Source organism: Anser cygnoides, chromosome 4 (assembly GCF_040182565.1).
Source record: "Anser cygnoides isolate HZ-2024a breed goose chromosome 4, Taihu_goose_T2T_genome, whole genome shotgun sequence".
Taxonomy (NCBI): Eukaryota; Metazoa; Chordata; class Aves; order Anseriformes; family Anatidae; genus Anser; species Anser cygnoides.
The window spans coordinates 55570330-55593187 of record NC_089876.1 but is presented as its reverse complement, the minus strand read 5'-3'; the positions used below and the strand labels follow the sequence as shown (position 1 = coordinate 55593187).

General features: G+C 35.9%; 2 protein-coding genes across 11 annotated transcripts in view; one reads left to right on the top strand and one right to left on the bottom strand.

Moving 5' to 3' along the window:
- LOC106041756 (ran GTPase-activating protein 1-like) overlaps window positions 1–22858 on the bottom strand; it is a 140366-nt gene that overhangs the window by 88595 nt on the left and 28913 nt on the right. For all 10 annotated transcript variants that reach the window (XR_010831193.1, XR_010831190.1, XR_010831191.1 and 7 more), the window contains one exon: window positions 868–912. The gene's annotated coding sequence lies outside the window, so the exon portion shown is untranslated. The remainder of the gene's footprint in view (window positions 1–867; window positions 913–22858) is intronic.
- GLRA3 (glycine receptor alpha 3) overlaps window positions 1–22858 on the top strand; it is a 90979-nt gene that overhangs the window by 40558 nt on the left and 27563 nt on the right. The window contains exons 4-5 of the mRNA XM_013190334.3: window positions 7976–8199; window positions 10703–10785. Coding sequence (XP_013045788.2) covers window positions 7976–8199; window positions 10703–10785 — 307 coding nt within the window. The remainder of the gene's footprint in view (window positions 1–7975; window positions 8200–10702; window positions 10786–22858) is intronic.

Here is a 22858-nt window from a genome sequence, read left to right as displayed (position 1 = left end):
TCAATATCTTATCCTTCTCCCTTGCTACTCATCTAGACCCACATACACTTTTTCGCAAAGGTAATTTCTTCATGAAAGGAGCAGATTAGTAAATGGATACTGAATGCAGTTTGTGTCTTTTCACGTTCTATTTAGTGGCCTAAGTGCATTTTGTTATTTTTGAAATGGCCTTCATAATCTCTGTAAGTCCATAGGACTGGTGGACATACCATAGGATTACAGAAGACATGCATCTTTCTGAACCATCAGATAAAAGGGGGAATATCTTAGGGGTTTTCAAGTGCTATTAGATGTCTTTGTGTAGAGAGATTGTTCCCTTTCTCCCCAGTACAAGTACAACTAGTTCAACTCCACATTAACATTTATGTGTTGCTATGACATCAGTGTAGAACCTCTAAAACAACATGATTTTCTTGACAGAATTCTTGGTGCACATCATGCCTATCAATACATTTAAAGATGACACATATCTAACAAATTTTGTTTAAAGTTAGAGATATGTATCTGTAGTTAAGCTTCTGGACTTAAGCTAGTTCATCTTTACCATTTATTTTGCCCCTTTTACCTTACTCTAGACAATGCCATATTTAGCACCCAACAGTTGGAAGACTGAGGAGAAATTTAGTACAGAATTCCCAAATTCTTCTTTGGTCCTTTTTATTTCCCCGGGGAGATTAAAACCAGGATGATTGTAAATATTTTCAGTGAAGATTTCTACTGTTATTCATTCAGTCATTGAAACCAGTCATGTTCTAAGTGCTAATGTATAATATAAATTAATAACAACACAGAATATGTAGCACCAAAAAGTCATCGGCAAATGAATCATCTCAGAAAAACTCAACTTTTAACATGGCAAAAAAATACCTTCTGGTGTTGGAGCAAAAACATCGTCAGGGACACATCATTTGTCTGCAGAAGAAAAAAAAATATATGTATATATATGTATATAATATATGTGTATATATATATATTTAAAACCGAGAACACGGCAAAGATCAGCAAAGACAGTTTTAGACCATGATGTTTGTTCATGTAATTGTCATGTCCTTTTTCATCTAACCCGTTATACAGCTGCTTGAAAGTGTAAACATTTTAAAAGCCTCTGAGCTGAAGCTTAAAACCCCAGTTACACCAAAAAGTTGCAAAATGTGATTTTAGTATAATGCGTTAGGAGTTGGGAACATGCAACTTCCATTAAGAAATGAAGACACAATAGGAGCTGTGACCAAGATTATTATACAGCAGTTTAGTACTGTGTTAAATTTTTTTTAAAAGTAAACAACCTAAATGTTTTGACTTTTGATATGACAATTATTTATGAGAACATAAACTTAAATCTGCCCATTGCTACTGATAATAAACCAAAAAACAAGCAAACAAACAAACAAAAAAATTAAATAAACCTGTCTATTTTGTAATGTTTCCATCCTAAAACCTATGGAAAATAAGTAGATTTTGTGGAACACTGTTGAATTCAACAGATCTTGAATGTTTTATAGTAAAGAGAAGGAAGTTAAATGCTAATAATCAAGGATCCCTTACAGAAACTACTGCCTATATTCTTCTTTTTAAGCTGTGGGTTGAATGACAAAGGTTGAAAGCTCTATTAATAAGCATGCTGTAAATGACCCATACTTTCAGTAAGGAAAAGACTGAACTAAAGTACTGACAGAACAGTTCTTATACTCCAAACCATGAGCCATGATGATGAATGAGATATTCAAACCAGCAGAAAAGCAAGCAAGCTAGATTCATCTGTCCCATGCATTAGCTGAACACTTATCATTTCAGAATCCAAGACGGTGAAAGCAGGTGACAAACCTAGAAAGAGCATTTGGTGCACTAGTAGTGTACATACGTATTCACTGAAGTCTGAACTTTAATTTTGAAGGGGAATCTGAGAGCTCTGATACCGTAGGTAGTAATTTCAAAGTCCTAGTTTCATCTAGTTCTTTAGCAAATGAGTTTTAGTTCTGTTGACTTAATAAGAGTGTTGCTGGGCAGTTACTGGAGCCAAACTTTGCAAAGAAATTAGACAAAATTAACAAAAGTTTAAGAAAACTATTCACAGGACAACTACCACTTAGTTTTGGGTGTAAGAAAATAAGAAAACCCAGTAAAACACTTCTTTTAAAATTAAAAATTTTAAAGAACAGCATAAAATCTGCTTTTATACACCCATGGATGGAGATAGAGATAGCTCTTCATTCAAAATCCATCAACAATCTTCTCTGAACAGCTCAAATAATTTCCTAAAGCTTCCTGAGATCAGAGGCAAGTTAGCCCTCACCCAAATCCCCAAACCATCTGGCCTGTCCTATTTAATGGAGGGGGTAAGAGCACCCACCATTTTCAAACAACCATAGGATTAGAGTTTTTATCCAAGAACAGATAGGCCTTACTGCTCATCCTCAGCCTGCAAGGGCTCAAATTGCCAACAAATTGCTTAGCCACCTAGCTTGCGGGAGGACTAGACAGGAAAGCTCTGCATCTCTTTGTGTGAGGAACTGCATATTTCTCCTTATATAGCAAAATCAGAAGAGTCACAGGCTTAGAAAGAAAAACTGCAAGAGGAAGGCTTCCTTCTAAGGCCCATTGATGAAGACATTTCGTTCTGAGGGAGAAATCCTACAGTGCTGGAAACTTCACCAAGCTGCTTCTTATTAAGAAAGTGAGGAAGTACCCCAGTTACTTCCAGAAATGTTCTCTGTGGTAGAAGGGTTCTCTGCGGTAAAAGCAGTAACATCATCCTTTGTTTTATCCAATCCCAAATTCAATTCTGGAAAGAGAGCTTCCACCATGGAATTGTTCCAGGACCAATCATCAAGAAGATTCAGTGAGTCAGACAAACCCTTTATCATAATCAACAGCATATCTACATTGCTTCTTGTAATGAATGCCCTGCAGCTATTCAGTACAGAAAAGCATGTTCTCAGAGATGTTTGGCATTAGTCAGATCTTGTTACTCTGACACAGATTTGACATGTCAATTAAAGTTAAGTACTCAGCGATCAATTTAAATCACGGTTAATTTCTCTTTAGCTGCTATAGTAAATCTCTGACAGATTAATGGGTTACAGTTAGTGGTGGAGCATGGAGTCAGTTGCAATTTTTTTTCACTCACTAATTGAACTGCCATACAACCATAGATTGCTAGTAGCTTTGTTGCAGTTCAGACCTGTAATAACGGAAAGACCTAAGAAAAATAGCGAAGGGTATTTGCAATAATAAATAATGTCAGTGAAAAGATCACCAATGTTTATTAGCATAAGATAAAGTGTGAGCCATTTCAGTCCATTCTAAATGTATTTATTGTAAATGATGTTCTTGCCCTTATATTCAAATAGATTTCCCCCTCTAGTATTTACTCTTCAATATATTTATGGATGGCAAGTGAGTCCTCTGTTTGTCTTTACATTGGCAGTTTAAAGAAATTAAACTTTTCTGTCTCCCCTCAAAGAACTGGCTATCCAGTCCAGTCCTATATCATTATTCTCTTAATATTCAATAACTTATTCTTTTTTTTTTTTTCAACACGACTACAGATGAGGCTGCACCATAAATAATCTTGGTAATCATGGAATTTCAACTATTAAGCAGGAGAAAAGACAGGGAGATCCTTCAGATTTAATACATGCAATATTTACATTTCTCAGATGTCAGTGAGAGGGGTCTTCTCTGATTTTGCAGTGAAAGTGGTAACCTACATGCAAAATGACCTACTGATTTGAGAGGTTTACTTAAATTTAAATATTTGAGTTTCTGTACTTGAGAAACTTCATCAAAGACATATTGAAATCATTAGCTGAATAGGTTTTTTGTCCAGTCTGAAATTTCCAGGTATGCAAAGGAAAAATGAGAAAATTCTATTAATTCACCCAAAGTAATTAGGTTACCTAAGGTGCAGCCACAGTGCTTTTGGCTGGTTAACAAATTTAAAACGGAAAGATGCTATTACCACATAGTCCTAATACACCACAGGGCACCCTGTTTAATTCTACTAATCAAAGCAACAATAAAATGCATGACAAGTTGCATGCATTTCAGAGACTAATATAGCAACTTTACAAAATCTCACCAGTAAGAATTAAAACAGCTGATGTATTCTGTAATATACTAGTTTACTAGCTTGCCATGTACATTAGTAGGAAGGAGAAAGTAAGCTTAAGAGAGAAGACATCTATAACAAAAAACCTGTATCCATCAGATCCCCATATTGTACCACGTTTGTATCAGTATAACAAAAAGCAAAATTGTCCTTCAAGCCAGGAGACCATACGTTACACAAGAAAAGCTCGTATTAGAAACTGCAAAATAAAAAAGCTAATATGTTTTCACTCTCCCATGGTGGCAACAAGTTCAGTACTGTACTGAAGAGAGTAGCACTCCTGTTTCAGAAAATAACCATTTTTTCTGCTTTCTGCATTTTATATGCAAGTGGTGGAATTAATCTGGCCTTTTTTTTTTTTTTTAACCACAGTATTACATCAAGAACAGAATAATAAATGGCAAAATTGCTAAGGGCTTGTAATTAGCCTGTTGCAAACACACACACAACCGTTTGACCAAACAGTCTCATTCCCTGTGGGGTGATCCACAAATCCAATAAAACAAATAGCATGCTATGGTTACAAAATTATGCTTCCTTTGAGTTGCTTCTTCAAAACATTGGTTACGTTTTTAGGCAAAGATTCCCCTGGGTCTTATTTTTCCTGATATTGATTCGTCTCCCTCGTAACATCTATTTAAATCATTTAACTCATTCCTGCTCCCCCATGCCTTTAGCAGTTCCTTTGCATTCTGCCCTCCTTTCACTGCAGGTGAACAGCTCTGTCTGCTACATTTGTCATAAATTTGGTACTGAAGATCAAATTCAGCATTTAGTGTAACAAAGTAAATTCCAAAGCACTCCACCCTGTGGAAAAAGCTCTTCCAGCATTATGTAAAATGGAACTGATAGCAACAGGTGTAGAAACCTAGAAAGGGAGAAATCTAACCATTGGGGGCTATCACTCTGTGCATGTGTATAACCTATAAATATGTGTCCTTGTTCATGGTTGATTTTCAAACACATACAATACATGTAGTTAATAAAATTAGTATAAATACGTTCCAAAAAGTCTTTATGTGTTCCCTGTAATTCGATAGAAACATAATGAATATAACTTTATATTTTAGACTTCAGCAAATACATCTACATTCTATGTGACTTTCATGATTTCACTAGAAACTCCTCAAGTATTTTTCCAGGCAGGTTTTTATTGGACTTGAATTGAAGTTCACCATGCCCCAATGCTGATTTTATTGAATCCTGACCCCCTAAGAAAGTTCACTCTGTGACTAAGAGTTTTGAATGACAGTGGAACAAGTGTAGACCCATAAATCAGCCTCATTCTGCAGAAGCAGAGCACAGCAGCTGTGTATACGATAGCAGCTTGAGGTTGTTGTAGTGCCTATGGATGCTGCCACAGCTTAAATGATGATTTTTCTGTCCCTGCAGAGGAACCTTCCCAGCACAGATCTGAGTTAGCTGAGTCTGGGCAAGTAGCACGCAGGTATAGTAATCCTCTTGTAGGAAAACAAATCAGTTCTGTCAGTTTAATTCTGTTCCCCATATTGGCATCAAAACATCCTACTTGTTTAAAGCAGGTAAACCTTGAGCTCACAAGGTGTAATTATAAGCTGAGTCAATGAATGTGTATCTCTTTCCTTTTACAGATTAGGATTTTTTATTTTTATTTTTTTTTGTAATGAATATTGAGAGCCATTTTAAGTCAGACTTCTTAGGTGAGAGAATAATGAAAAATTGCTTCAGTACAATTTAACTGGGATTTTTTTTTTTTCATCCTAAGAGTTAGAAGCAATTTAAACCCATATACTTTGACTCAGTTTAGGCAAATTGAAATATAGAATAGCTTAAGGTGACTTAAAGGAAATTCATCCATTTGTCTTCCTCCATTTTCCACTTTCATTTCAACTTCCTGCTATGCATTTACATTGACCTGTATTACACTTATGAGAGACTCCTTACTGTATAAATAATATTATTCATTAGTCAATTATGCTCAAGAAAGAAAAGTAAAATAACCTGCAAACTATTTCAGGTTGTATACATTAAAAAGTACGTGCTGGGTTTGGCTGAAGTGCAGATGAAGTCTTCCTAAAAGCTGCAGTGCTCACACCCAGTAGCCCAGGTTTAGAGCTAAGAGAGCAAAGAGAAGCTTACTTCTATATCTGCAAAGTAAAAATCTCTCTCATCATGCCATAGTGCATATTAAGAAAAATACCAATAGCTTCTTTTAGGGATTTTTCATGGCTCTTGAGAAGCAAAATTTCTTTCAGTCCCTTTCTGAAAGGGGGATTAAAATGAATTAACCAAATACTAATAATAACAACAATAACAATTATAAACTGTTTAAAAAATCTTTTCCATATCTGCTGAAAACAATAATCTCAATGAATTTCATTCTCTAGGTGTGGTTTTCTAATTACTGGCTTTGACGTTATTTATAAGAATATATGAATATAAAATTCTCTACTGGGAATTTCTCTATATGATATGCAGTATTATTATCAAGCAACAAATTCTTGGTAAACATGTTATTAGCATATTTGGCTATCCTTATTCAAGCTGAATAATTAAACTGACCACAACAGCAGGATGCTGAAGATATAAAGAACAATTCCCCAAGAGCACATGCTGTATATTGAGGTACCTGTTGTCCTTCATTATGTCTGTTGGCATAAATCTCCCAGCTGTGAGAAACTTATTCCAAGTTTTAAGACAAAATAATTATACCATACTGGAATTTCAGTGATACCCTACTTACACAAATGGGATTACTAGTTACTCTAACTACTAATACCTGTTACCTGTTGTTATTGGCCAAATTGAATTGCTCAGTCCAGAATACTTCCTCATTTCTGATTCTGCCTCAAAATGTTCCCTTTTAAAAGTTTTGTTTTTGTTTTGTTTTGTTTTGTTTTTGTCAAAATAGCTCTGAGAGCCAGCTCCCATTTATCCTCTGCACCTAAGAAGGTCTTAGTTTATATTTTATTTTCATCCTATTTCACTAATGCAGTAGTGCAAATAAGGAGGAAAATCATAGTATGACCATTAAAAGCATAGGCTCTATGATCTTATGCACAGCATCTCAATTCTGTCTGTTCTTGATGTAATTTAATTATATGCTAATATTAATTTTCTCCCAAACAAATATTTTTATCTTTTGGAATGGTAAATTTTTAATAATGTGTCCAGACAGAAATACATCATCTTTGACAGAGAGTGTATACAACTCCCTGTGACTTACAGAAGTTTAAAGCACTCTGCTCATCTTTTTGATAAAAACACCCTTAATTAAAATAGGATTGACTGTGGCAATAAAGGTGACTACACTTGTACCTAAGCTAATGTATCATAAGCAGTTACAAAATCTGTACCAGATTCAAACAGAGGAGGAACAAGTGTGTCCTTCTCATACAGCTGTATGACAAAATAGTACTTACAGAATTTTTCAATAGGGAACTGAAGCACAGAAAGACTAAGTGGTATGTCTAAAATATGTAAGGATTAGAGAGAGAAGAAAGAAGTGAACTGAGGTTCCCTTACAGCAGGACAGACTTTCACTGCCTCAGAGAGGGAAGTTGAGCAGAAAAAGGTAATGTCATAAAACTCTGTATGTTTCTCTGATTTCTATCTCAAGACCGTGCTACTGTAGGAATAGAGTTATATGGAGCTATATGGACTGTATGCAGAGGTTGGATTTCCTTATCTTGGGATTTTTTCAATTGTCCTGAAATTATTCTTATCCACTGTGTCCCCACTAATACAAATAGGTATCATGCTGGCATTCAGCTAAGTAATTCTTTTGTCATACACAGATGGACAGGGGATTACATGGCTAAGAAATGAAATAAAAGCTAAATCCCTACGCTTGATAAAGCTTTGCGTGTTTTCTCTTTCATTCAGGATTACCGAGTGAACATCTTTCTCCGCCAGAATTGGAATGATCCACGACTTGCATACAGTGAATATCCAGATGACTCTTTAGACTTAGATCCATCCATGTTGGATTCAATTTGGAAACCTGATTTGTTCTTTGCTAATGAAAAAGGTGCCAACTTTCATGAAGTTACAACAGATAATAAGTTGCTGAGAATTTTCAAAAATGGAAATGTACTTTATTCCATCAGGTGAGTCTCTAATCAAGGGATTTTTTTCAGGTAGAAGCTCAAAAGTGTATCTTAGAATTGTTAACAGACATTTTCAGTTTCTAGGCACACAGAATTATTACTAAAGTAAATTGAATTTTGAATACTGAATGTCATCATCATTATTAATTATTTTAAATGCCAAAGTGATCCTTCATTAGATATGTACTTAGTAAAATAAGAATAAAATAAGAAAAATTATCATATAAATAAGAAAATTATCAATAAATAAGAAAATTATCATTCCCATTTTAAAGTACAGATACAGAGCTCGGACACTTGCACAAAGCAAATATACCTGGAGTATTATAATTGACCTGGCCTGTGTATGAGTTTCATATGCTGTACCCTTGAATGTCATAAGAATCCAATTTATTTTTCACCTTTTTGGATATTGCAGTTGCACTCCGATGTGGAAACATGACCTGTTTGAGGAAGCATGAGATTTAAAGAATAGTTCACATACTTCTGGAGGCGGAGAGGAAAGTGGAAAGTAAACTTTTGAAAAGTTTTAAGAAGCTGTAAGCAGCAATCACATCTAAGTATTGATAAAAAACAGTTCTAATCCTTTTCTCCCCCCTTTCCTTTTATTAATATAGATATCAGTAGGCTGTAACAGTTTTAACATCATTCTTACAAATAACTTCAAAAATGTGATCTAATGAGAGATGCATTCAATACAGGTATACTAAGGCCTATAGTCATGATACAGATTTTGCATTAATACAGTGACCAACTTGAACAAAATGTTACAATTTTTGAAATAAATATCTCTCTTTTCCACTTAGCATTTTGCTATGATTTATGATATTGCAGTAATGGGTAATTGAACTTTTTTTTGAAGAGACATCAGGAGTCTGCAAAACAATTTGTACAACAGGACAAAAAATGTTTGTGACTTGCATAAATTTATCAGTGGCTAGGCTCTTCCTCCTTGTCCTACTCCCTCCAAATACACACACCACATAGAGTACAGTCACAAGCACTCAACTGAAGCAAGTTTGGATAGCAACTTCAATAGAATTCTGACCAAGTTCACAGTCTCATGAAATGGGGACAAAACCATTATAATATTCCAATTATAAAAGCAAACATTGACTGTGAAGCTAGCAGATGCCAGATTCTTGTGGAGACAGAATGTTTATGTTGCTATGATTTAATTAAGAACTATTGCAATTCCTGAAGCAGGAATTATATGAATTTGAGTCAGTTAAGCTTTTGATTAGGGGAGACCTGATAATTCCTAAAGAGCTGATATTGAAAGAAAAGAAAAATAAAAATTCCTAAATCTGCTTTTTGTACAGAGCCCAGGTTCCTCTTCTCTGGAATGGCTTGCTGTGTCAGTAGCTTACCTGTCTGATTTTACATTTGGAACTCTTTTTAACAGCATGGAAATAAGGCCAGGGTTTGGGTTCCCTCCTCTGACTCTCCCCCTCTAGCTCTGTCACTGGCAGGATGAACAAAAGTTATAGCAACAAAGAAGCAGAAAAAGCTTCATAGAAGGAAAAAAATGCAGTGAGAGAGAAATAGACAGCTATACTTGCCACCTAATGCCCACTTCCATCTAGCTCTCAATGCTAAAACCAGGCCATTCAGGTTTAAGAGAAAAGAATTAGAGCACTACCATTTTAGGAAAGCCTCATATGTAAGGAGCCAAAATCAAGTCCACCAGGGAGTATACTACCTACTGTACTGATAAATGAATGTGGGGCAAAATTTTCCTGCAAGCTGTTCTCTGGCAAGAAGAAAGGTACAGTCATGACCCTGAATGGATACTTAGACATGCCCAGTGAGGGGAAATACATGACTTTACCTCATATGTTCTTCTTTCTCATTCCTCTGAGAATTACCACTTTAAAGATAAGTTATTTTCTTGATATAAAATGTAAAAATACTTTTTTTTTCTATAGGTTGTAAAGCATTTCACAGAAAATGTCATGGCTAACGTGAAAAAGCTGTGTTTCAAAATTACAGGCATATTTCAGTCTACCACCAATATCATAAAACGTTATCTTAAGCCTCTGTGTTGACAATTTAAGCACCTTATTTTGGGACAATAACATATAAATTATTTACCAGCATGATTTGCAGCTGACATCTGTTATAAAATTCTTGCAAATCTGGGTAAATTTTATGCAAAGGATTTGAAATAATGTAACAGTACAATAATTCTATGGTAGCACCAAAAAAGCATGCTGTTGTTGCATTCCTCTAGACCTAACTTAGGCAACCCTACTGGATAGTGTTTTTCTGAAGGCCTGTAACAAGTTCTGTCTTTCTGTTTTTTCTGCTTTGTTGTCATGCTGGACCGAGAGAGTAAAATTTGTTCAGCTAATATAAATCCCTCTTGAGAGCTTTCTAATGAAAAACTGTTTTCTTCTATTTCTAATGACTTCTATGTTTTGATGCACTGATGCAGTCTTCCTGTGCAATTCTATGGCATCTTCGTGTTATATTTTTAATTTATTATTTATTATTTTTTCAGATTGACTTTAATACTGTCCTGTCCAATGGATCTCAAAAATTTTCCAATGGATGTGCAAACATGTATAATGCAGCTGGAAAGCTGTAAGTTTGAGTAATGTATTATCCTATAAATACTTTTCTAGAGTTTACAATAACTATGCGGGGGGTAGGAAGACTCCTTGTAGTGGTGAAAGGAGAACAACCTTTCAAAACTGAATCACCTGTTTTAATCTGTGATACATAGATACTTTTCAAGGAAAGAGATCCTTTCATCCTCACTTCTATTGACGATTGTCAGTTTCACGTAAATTTAATGGTACTACTAAACTAAAGTACCCACTGACAGAATTTACATTTATGCAACACTTATGCATATTGTGATTCACCATGAAGTCTCCCTTGTGTTCACACACACACACAGACTGTAATATGGCAGTGCATAAAGGAAACATGAGAGTAATTTAAGGAAGTGTTTTATGTGATTTACATGAATATCCTGAAATTCATAATAACTTGGTGTAGTTAAAAAGTGGAAACAATAATTTATATTAAGTCCCTGCTCTTCAGATTCCTATCCCACTTCTTCAACATGTCTACATGCTATAGCTAGGTAATTTTTATCTGATCGACCTAGAAGGGATTAAGGAAAGAGTTTACTGCAAGGGAGAACTGTAGAAGGTTACACCACATGTACACTTTCTACAGTTTTTTATATATATACATGCAATCATGATGCTGCACAGGGTATGCCACTTCCACAGCCTTCAGCCCCTCAACTGAAGCAGCAACTTGGATCAGTGGAAGATCTTGGAAGGGCTGCAGAGCCCTTGGGGTAAGAGGAAGAATAAGTCCATACTTATTCTTATTCCACCTAGAGATCAAAAGTGAGCATGGTATCACCACCAGCCATAGCACTGGAAAAACTTCTAGAATCTTCAGAAGACTGCTGGGACTTAAAGTGACATGTAGTAGCACAGTTAGGTTAACATTGAAAATACCAAACAAAACACAGAAGACCTGGTGGTCTTCTAAAACATGGAAGGACTGATGGTTTGCCTAAATCAGGTGTTACAACAGAATTTCAATGGAAAAAAATACATATATATATAACTCCATGTGTTTTAAACAATCTCTTCATAAAGCCCTATTTTGCATTATATACAAATATCCTGAGGAGACCAAAGGGAAGGTAAAAAAATAGATTAGAGAAGACAGGCTTTGCAGAATTATCTTACAATTAATAAGAACACTTTTCATGTGAAAAAAAATTAGTATTTGATAATTCAATCCCTCATATATTTTACTTACCACCTACATTGATATTCCCCTTAGAAAAGAAAACAGGATGAAAAGTGCACAGCAGCTATGCCATTCCAAGTCACACACGCACAGAAAAAAAGACAAAGTCAAATGTTCTGTCTGATGCTAGGATCTGAGCTAAAAGGAGGTATGAGGAGGAAGGCACAGATATGCATTAAATTTTTATTTTCCTTGTGATATGAAATGCCTTTTCCCCTAAAATGACAGGAGTTTGGAAGACGTTCCTAGCAGAATGATCCTCCCAATGGTGTGAAGAACAAAAATAAAATAAAATGAAATAAAATAAAACAAAAATAAAATAAAATAATAAAATAAAATAAAATAAAATAAATAATAAAATAATAAAATAAAATAAAATAAAATAAAATAAAATAAAATAAAATAAAATAAAATAAAATAAAATAAAATAAAATAAAATAAAATAAAATAAAATAAAATAAATAAATGAAATAAAATAAAGCATTCTTTGAAATATTCTGGAGTTTGTGAAAATAAATGACAGGAGGAAGAACAGGTAAATATTAAGGACCCATTGCTATGTGAGATCTAGTTTTATAGTTTTAGGACCAACAAGTAAAGTATTTCAGAAAAGAATTTTCTGCATATAGAAAGAACATACTGGATTATTTGGAATACATTATAACATTTATTGTTATATATAGAGAGAACAAAAACACAACATACATAATTTGATTAAAGTATGCCTTGCTTTTTTCCTTTTTTTTTTTTTTTAGTTGGAACGCTAAGTGTTCTAAGTATCTAAGTGAAGTGGGAAGTAATTATTTATCAGTCAGTATGTCAGAACTGTTTGTTGTACGGGTAATAGTATGCTTTTACAAAAAATTGCAGGGTGGGTATGAAGTCAGCTCTCTCATTACAATGGACAGATGATATTACAAAGCAGGCTTTCAATATGAGGACAATGGCTGATCTGACAGCAGAAATTTTCTTGACAACAATTGAGCAATGGTTATTTGTTGCAAATGTCAAGGAACTTAGGGCAATATTATATATTCAGCATTTAAGCAAAACTCCACAGTCCAAGCTGCTAATTCTACTAATAATGCGACTAAATAAGAGGTTAATATGAGGTGGTTGTATCAGAGTACATAGAAATGACAGGTATATTCACTCTATATAATTATGCTTCGAACAGAAGGTATCACAGTATTTGAAGAAGAAAGTGTGTATATATATATATTTAAATGTGTTTAAAAATTGTTACTTTAACAACTTCATAAAACTCAGCTGTACTCCCTTCTTTCAGTCCATGTGAGGACAGGTTGTATAACAACTGAGCATTCTTGAAGAAACAGGCATTTGTTTTCCTTTATAGAAACGTTGCAGGAGCTCATAATTCCCACAAACTGTACCACAGGGAAGCAATACTGATTAGTTGAATAGCACTGTAGATGTTCTACAGTGTTTTCCAGCAGAACATTTTTTACTGAAGTCTTGTTTTTAATCATCTAGTTCAGTGGGAGTAAATTCCCTGCTGCACATTCAGATAGTACAGAGAGGCAATGCTTGCAAAAGAAGGGCTGAACAAAACACAGATATATGCTTCATTTTGAGATATTCAAAATCTTCCAGTTTCAGAGAAAGCTCAAATCTGATATCAAAAGGAAGTTGTAAGTAATAAAACTTCCTTCATATCACCTTGTCCTGTTACCTGTAACTCCAGACATTGAAAAATAGGGACTATGACCAAATTAACTGGCCTGTGGCAGAAAATTTTGCAGTATGTGGGAGCTCTGACTATACCTACGTGTCTGCTAGCAGAATAACCTGTTAGGATTGCAAGAACAAGACAACAGTTCCCTGAAACTGAGAGAAATAGCTTTGGGACAGATCCAAAGAAAGTAGACACAATGACACAACTTCCAAGCTCCAAGACCTTTAAGAGAAGGAAGTCATCTACCCCAAAATGGTTTCCCTATACAGGAAGTACAGGAAGGGAACCAAATACCTTGGAGGAGTTACAAAAAATATCTTCATGCTGGGCAGGAGAGTAGCTAAGTTAAAAAATGCTAAACTTGAGCCTGAACTCTGACCAATTTCCAAAACTTAGAAAAGGATGAAATGAACACCCACATTCCAGAGCAGTTGGCTAAGAACAGGCATCCAATCCTCTTTGAAAGAGGAAGAAAAAATTAGGAAGATGGGTGCATTTAGCAATTTCTCATGCTGCTTCATATCAAATCTCCTGAGGAAAGAACTGAAATAACCCTGAGAGTGTAAAGCCATACAAAAATCTCATTCTAGATTTCTAGACTTCTCTCCTTTCTAGATTTCACAGTGTCATACTCTCCTGTGGCTCTGTCCTACATTCTTTGGTGCAGAGTGAGACAACTTAAACAGGAAGACAAAACATATGCTTAAAACACATATGCAAAACACAGGCTTATGCCCTGTCCAGGGAAGTAGAAGATGTGGGTTTCAAAACCGAGAACACACTTCTCTTGTCTGGAGTGAATGATCTGATCATCAGGCTGTTTTGCAAAAACTAAAATAGTAACAGGAGCAAAACAGCAGCAGCCATGCTTCCAGATGTTTCTTTTGAAAGTGAACATCATTACTGTCCTTTCCAACATGTGCAACTTTGGGCAGGACTTGGTAAAATTACGAATTTATAATGCCTATTAATTTCAGAGTTTCTTTAAACTGTCTGGTCTTACAAGTCATGCTCCTGCATGTGACATAAAGCAAATTGGATTGTTTCTAACAAATCACTTACCTTTTCTTTGTCATCTTACCACCATTCAAGGTTGCAAAGAAAAGCTGACCACTACTTGTAAAGGACAAATCATAGGTTTTACCTCTGCTATAAAATAATAATTTTGTTCAGTACTAGATACTTTCCATCAATATTGATACTGTTGCTCCAGCACAGAAAGCCCTAAGTGGAAAATTCATGTATAGCTTTTTTCCACAAATGATATTTTTAATTTTAACTAGCTCTCATAATGGTTTTTCCAAGGTCAATATTTGCAGATGTATTTGCCCCTTCATTTACATCATGAAGTGGCTGAACAGTATTTAAGTGGAAATGTCTTCTATTTCAAAAGGAATTACTTTACCAAATTATTTCTGAGAAACTAGAATGAGCTGCTTTTGTGTCTTTGAAAAGAAGCAAATGAAAATGTAGATAATAAATAATCCCTTCTACATTTCTACGGTTTATGCTGGGGCAGCCTATAGGCATGTGAGATAATTTTAGTTTTATTCTGCTTGAATAAGATACAAAGAAATGTCAACTAGATACATATTTATTTCTGTGACCTATCTCCCAGGAAAGAAATGTTTTTCTTTCATGTGCTAGAGCTTGTTGTCACTCCCTTTTTAGGCTTTGTTTTTATCTCATAGCATTCATTTATTCATATATTACAACTATATATATATACATATTGTATTACAATTACAACTTTATCTGAAATTCAATATTCTTAAATTTTCTAACAGTAGTACCATTAAAAGACTAAATCAATCACAAAGGAAGAAATATACTATGAAAAGCAGCAGCATATGTAAGGGAAAAAGCTCCTGATTACTTCATCATTTTGTTTTGATGCTTTGTCTCTTTTACTTTTAATATATAAAAGAATGGCCTTTTCCCCCCCTTTTGATTTATGGGGGCTTTTTAGTCTTTCTAAGCAATCATCTCCGTCTTTTGGATTTTAGAGGAAATTCACTCTATACTACATAATGCTATTACCAGAACATTACAGTTTCTTTCCTCCCAGTCTCTAAATTGGAGGGACAGAGATTGTTGAAATGAAAAGATCTGTAGGCAGGCAACTGGCAGATCTGCATCATGGGAAATGATGCACACAGTGTTCCCTTCCCACAAGAGCACAGAAGATGGGTAACAGACCTGGACTGTATTTCTCATCTGCCAGGGAACCTAGGGCGTGTACCTGAGTGAGAGTAATTATGGACACACTAGGTCAATGCTTGCCTATACCTGAGTGCAAAAACCATATCACTTCTCTCTTTCCCATTTCAGTAGCACAAAAGCTGTCAACAACTCATCCCATGGTTTCTACTCTACAGAAGGGTGACTTGAGCAATTGCATATATCTGAAGTGAGACCTCACACACAGATACAAAGAACTGTATTCCTCAGTTCCCAACCGACATAGGATGAAAGAGCAGTAGCAACTGTACAACTGCTGCTGAACCCAGGGAAATTAATATAAAAGTGACACCTGAAAATCTATAGGCATCAGCATATGTTAGATTTGAGGGAAGTGGGAGGGGTCTGGACCCGAAATGCTGCTCTTCTCCAAAAGGCCAAGAAGGATAAACCTGTCACTCTAAAGGGAGAGATCCATCAGAGTGATTTAGAAACACAGAAACAGAAGCATAAGGTTGGAAAGGACCTTCAAGATCATCTAGTCCAACCGTTCTCATATCACCAATACTACCCACTAAGCTACTAAATCGTATCTCATCGCACCTTATCCAGTTGCTTCTTGAACACCGCAAGGGATGGTGACTCCACCACCACCCTGGTCAGGCCATTCCAGTGCCTGGCCACTCTTTGAGAGAAAATGTTTTTCCTGATATCTAATCTAAATCTCCCCAGGCGCAACTTGTGACCATTTCCTCAAGTCCTATCATTAGTTATCTGAGAGAAGAGGCCGAAACCCTCCTCATCACAACCTCCCTTCAGGAAGCTGTAGAATGCAAAGAGGTCTCTCCTGCGCCTTCTCTTCTCCAGACTAAACAACCCCAGTTCCCTCAGCCGCTCCTCATAAGACTTGCACTCCAGACCCCTCACTTAGAGGGCAATGCAAGGGGCATTCCCTTTGGAAAGCAGCTCCATACTGTACTTCTGTACATAGAATAAAATCCTGCTTTCTTGGTGCTTCAGCATAAATTTAGTCAATAAATGTAACAGCTGATTTCTGAAGCTAATATTCTTAGTGGGTAATGCATTTTAGAAGAATTTATTCTAACCCCAAACTGCAGCCAGACTCATTAGACCTGTCAATCCTCCCCATGATATGTTGCTTAGAATTTAGGCCACAATTCTCTGCCATGTTCTTTGCATAGCAATCCACAGGCAGCCTGTCCTGGAGAGACTCTGCTGGGATGCCTAATAGAAAAACTTTGAAACTACTCCAGTCAACATGATTGTATTTCTTTCCTCAGCTGGATGCCTAAATAACTGTCTGTTTGCTGAATAAATCCAATGTTAGTCTTGGACTTGTACTTACTAAACATTAAAAAATGAGAATGGAATTTAGACAAATCACTCGGATAAGAGAAACATAAAAATGAAACCTCGAGTCAAACCAAACTCTCTAGTGCAAAAATGCTAGATACTAGGTACTCAGTTTGGCTGTTTCATGCCATTCGTGTGTTTGTTTACTGAACAAGAGGAAAAGAGCTAGGTTTTGATACAGCTGTAGGTATTTAAAAGAGCAGCAAGAGAAGCAAAGCCTTTCTGGAGTAGAACAGAATGTGTAGGAAAAGTACCAGGTATATTGATATTCAGGTGGATCAGAGGTTTCCTCAAAAATTTTATTCTTCATGGCTTGGAATGGTACTCTAAAGGTGGTTAAAATGAAAGAATTTATCAAATAAGAATCTGTCAGCAGAATGAAAAAGGAGGTCTGTTGGAATTACCAAGACAGTTCTGGTTCAAAGATGTAGAGTACTTGAGGACTCAGGGGACTTACTTGTCTTGAATAGCAAGCCTTATTTTTCCATACTAGAACAGTCCTTGAATGGCCTGGAGAATACATGTTAATACTTTCATGACATTTCAATAATTCTTCAAGACAAACTTGTTGGATGTCCACTGTCTTGTTTATGAGACTATAGGCTTTTAATGCCCTGATATTGAATTAGTTAAAATAAAATCATCATACTCTCAGCATACATGTATACAGCTGACATAAATAGCTTGATTCTAATAAGTTCTATAGAGCTGTATAGTTCTATTGATGAAGGTTGAATTGAACATTATTTAAGGTGGGTTTTGTTCCTATAGTTTCAAAATTGGATGGATGCAAAAGTTATATATATTCTTAAGATCAATAATAGTGAGGAAGGAAGGAAGGAAGGAAGGAAGGAAGGAAGGAAGGAAGGAAGGAAGGAAGGAAGGAAGGAAGGAAGGAAGGAAGGAAGGAAGGAAGGAAGGAAGGAAGGAAGGAAGGAAGGAAGGAAGGAAGGAAGGAGGGAAGGAAAATGGGAAGGAAGGAGGGAAGGAGGGAAGGAGGGAACGAAGGAAGGAAGGAAGGAAGGAAGGAAGGAAGGAAGGAAGGAAGGAAGGAAGGAAGGAAGGAAGGAAGGAAGGAAGGAAGGAAAATGGGAAGGAAGGAGGGAAGGAAGGAAGGAAGGAAGGAAGGAAGGAAGGAAGGAAGGAAGGAAGGAAGGAAGGAAGGAAGGAAGGAAGTAAGGAAGGAAGGAAGGAAGGAAGGAAGGAAGGAAGGAAGGAAAATGGGAAGGAAGGAAGGAAGGAAGGAAGGAAGGAAGGAAGGAAGGAAGGAAGGAAGGAAGGAAGGAAGGAAGGAAGGAAGGAAGGAAGGAAGGAAGGAAGGAAAATGGGAAGGAAGGAGGGAAGGAGGGAAGGAGGGAAGGAAGGAGGGAAGGAAGGAAGGAAGGAAGGAAGGAAGGAAGGAAGGAAGGAAGGAAGGAAGGAAGGAAGGAAGGAAGGAAGGAAGGAAGGAAGGAAGGAAGGAAGGAAGGAAAATGGGAAGGAAGGAGGGAAGGAAGGAAGGAAGGAAGGAAGGAAGGAAGGAAGGAAGGAAGGAAGGAAGGAAGGAAGGAAGGAAGGAAGGAAGGAAGGAAGGAAGGAAGGAAGGAAGGAAGGAAGGAAGGAAGGAAGGAAGGAAGGAAGGAAGGAAGGAAGGAAGGAAAGAAAATGGGAAGGAAGGAAGGAAGGAAGGAAGGAAGGAAGGAAGGAAGGAAGGAAGGAAGGAAGGAAGGAAGGAAGGAAGGAAGGAAGGAAGGAAGGAAGGAAGGAAGGAAGGAAGGAAGGAAGGAAGGACTCAAACTACATTTCCTTCCAAGGAATTCTTTATAGGTGTTGGTAATAACTTGTTAATACTATTTTTGAAAAGATAAGGTTTTCTGGAAAAGATGAATAAGACCAAGAGAACAATTTGTTGTAGGGTGGTTTTTTTTGTTTGTTTGTTTTGTTTTTGTTTTCCCCAGATAGTAAAATTGCCATTGCTACATAGAAATATTTCAGTAAGATCATATTGTTTTTTTCCCTTGAAGACTTCCTGAAACATCTAATTGCACATACTGAAAATTTACAAACTAGTTAGACAATTTTTAGTGCTGTCTAAAGCCTAGAGTTAGTATATCTGTCTTGTTGATCTTCTGCTGAAGAGTTTTTTATAGATTAGATAGAAAAATAAATTAAACAGACCATCACTGTAGTTTCGTTTCATTTGATGTCCAGGTATTCAAACACCTGCATCAAACGTTCCAGGCACAAGTCCTGACCACAGTCTTCATTTCCTGCATTCTTTTCCACCTCCTTGCTCCACAAGTATGACCACACAGAACTTTACTTTTGTTTTTCACACTTTTCACCAGCTTTGTGTCAGAACATTTTCTAAAGAAAATTTCTGCAAGCCAAATCCAACTTTCCTAATTGTTTCAGACCCTCTACGGTGCCAATTAATTCTAAGTTCTAAGTTCTACTTAATTTGCCAGCTCTTCATATTCTTCTCAGGAGGAAGTCTCAGTCAGCCAGTACATGCTTTACTAGCTAATTACCTTGAATGACTTCAGGCACCTAAAAATGAGTTGCCTCTTTAAGAAGAGCTGTTTGCTGAGAGGCTACAGTGCCATGAATATACACAGTTCTCAACTTTTCCTGAAAACTTCCCTCTCTAGTAACCTTCTCCTTCTGCGATGATAGGCTTGTCATATTATTACCAACAATTTACCATCCCCTTTTGCATTACAGATGTTTCATCTGACTGTGTCTTCTCAATACAGAAGATGACTGAATGTAGTCATAGCCTTTTTTTACATAATCTGCATCATAATCTTTTAACACAGAAACTAGTAATATACTTCTATGGGATTTTTTTGTTCATTCTTTGATTAACTTGCTTTTAGAGGCTTTCTTCATTATCATTCTAGTCCTTTCCCTTATATACAAACTGGCACAACTGAAAAGTAAAATCTCACCTTCTCTCACTGCACATGATTCTCTTTCACACTCCCACTCTTCCACACATTTTCATCCTGCCAAGTCAATGCACTCTACTTATCCAGTCTCTCAGTCAACACAGTGGGTCACTATAGTACTTTTTTTTTTGAATATGCTCTGTCTTCTAGTTATAAGAGACAACTTTTAAGAGACAATCTTTAGAGAGAAAATCCACTGAGACTAGAAAGAGACTAGACTAGACTAGACCAGAGAGAAAATTCACTGAGAGGTAATGTAACAAGCTGTACACAAGTGCTGCCAAATGTAGAAGCTAGCAGAGAACCTAGCATTCTCACAAAAATGCCCTAGTTTTCACTCTTAAGATACATACAAGATGTAGACAAAAAGCATTAATTAACAGGTCCTTTCCTCTGCTAGCAATGGTATCAAAGCAGAACTTGAGATCACACAGAGAAGATATCTGCATTGTTGAATCTTAGTGCTTGGATATGACTGCATTGAGGTCATTTAATTGCAGTTGTGGCTCAGAAACACTCAGCTCTAATTACAAGCTTTATCAGTGTAAATGGTACTGCATAAACCTGGCACAAGGAGAGCACCATTACTCACTTCATTCATCCATATTTTCTCATCTAAGCAGCTGCTAATCTTATACAAACAGCAAACTACTTTACTCATTTTCTTTTTTATTCTGGTAAAAATCATATCAGCAGTGGATGGCTGAGTGTACATTTTTTTGCCTAGATGAGTAAAGTAAATGCATTCTAAGTGGAGAACTGCTTTATTACAGCATCTAATCAGTTTTCCATTTTGCAAACGTATGCCTGTCTGGCAAATACATATGCATGAATGATACACATAGCCCTGCCAAACTCAGGTGGTGGCCTCAGTTATTCACATAATTTCAATACTGTGAACATTTATGACTGGCAATTCTGGGATCCTAAACATAAAATATAACACTCCAAAACTTTCATTACCAAAGCTCCCTACATTTCTGTGACTTGCCATGCATGCAGTCCCCCCACATTTGATGGCACTAAGCACTTTAGTGCCTTACCTCAAGATCAAAAGTCTCTACTTGTCTTGAGACTGAACCTGAAGGTAATTTCAAAATCTGCCATGATATCTTGTCATGGTGCTGGGAGTCCAGCTACTCCAATAAGAGACATTAATTACATTAATCAGCAGAGCCAACAAAATTAAGATGCTGGAGATCTGTTTTTTTGTTTTGTTTTGTTTTTCTTTTGTTTTGTTTTTGTTTGTTTTTTGTTTTTGTTTTTGTTTTGCTTGTTGCTTATATCATTGAATCATAGCATCTTTCAGGTTGCAAAAGATGTCTAAGATCTAGACCAACCTTAATATATGTATAATATATATATATATGTTATATAATAACATGGAATCAAACTGTAATAGCATATATACCCCAGTACAGTAAACACTGATTTTTTTAAACAGACGTTTTACAGATATGCTTTTCCCCTTATGTACAGTGCACACTATACCACCAGCATTCTGAGCACAAACTATGTAGCAGGTCTTCTTCACAAAAGTAATTAAGGAACAAAAGTATTTTCCTTGTCTGGTATATTAAGAATGCTCAGTTAGCTCTATCAGTTCCCTATTCCCCCTGAAAATTTTTGGCCTAGGACATTAGATGCAGTATGGTCTTGCACTTCATTCTTACAAATTCTCTGATTCTGCTATATATCTGTAAGTGACAAGATATTTACGACTGTAGTCTTTCTTCCTTTTTGTTGTGACAACATGAAAGAATGATGTGGTAGATGTAAAAAAGAAAGAGTTCATCAAATTTTTTGGAATTGTACCAACTAGTAAATTATTTTCTTTTAGAAAATCAAGGATACCTGTCCTGGCTAACACCTCTCACTAAAGAAAATTCAGAGACAAATTAGTGTTATCAAATAGTTTGATATGCTTAAATAATTCATGTTTTCTTATTTTGCCAATTATAAGAGTGTTAGAAAACTTTAGATTTCCCTAATTCAATGGGCACATTTGGTTGGGCCATTTTTTTCACATTTAATAAAGGGACAAAAATTGATAGAGACTGAGTTCATTTAATTTAACATACCTAATGGAAATCAAATATACATGATACCCTTTTAAATTTCTTTGGAATCACATCTCCATTAAGCTCTTCTATGTTTTAAGTCACATTTACTGGATCAATATGGTCTTGACTTAAAAAAATGGAATTACACTATTGAATGCTAAATATATATTTGGGTATTTAAAGTGTAAACACAAAACAGATTACTACATCAGCAGTTTGCATAAACTATTATTTTTAATATATTGAACTATAGAAGCATTAATGGGCAGGGTTGATAAAATTAAAAATACACTTTAGAGATGAATGAATCTGATTTAGTGACATGCATTTTGACACAGCAGTTGTTTCTTGTCAATTCAATGAGTTTTACTCAGGGGATATCACTTCTGGCCATACTCTACATGCTTCAAATGATAATCTTCACTACACACAACTGCTTGTTGTGTGAATACATGTAATGTTTGATAAGAGCTACATTTCTGTTTTTTCCTAGTTTCTGATATTTTATAGTGAATTTTAAGACTGAGTTTATATGATGTCATGTATTCAAGAACAGGGGAAAACAGTGCTTCCTTGCACGTTTAATATATGATTGTAATCACTTGCATAATGACTGACCTCAATGAAATACT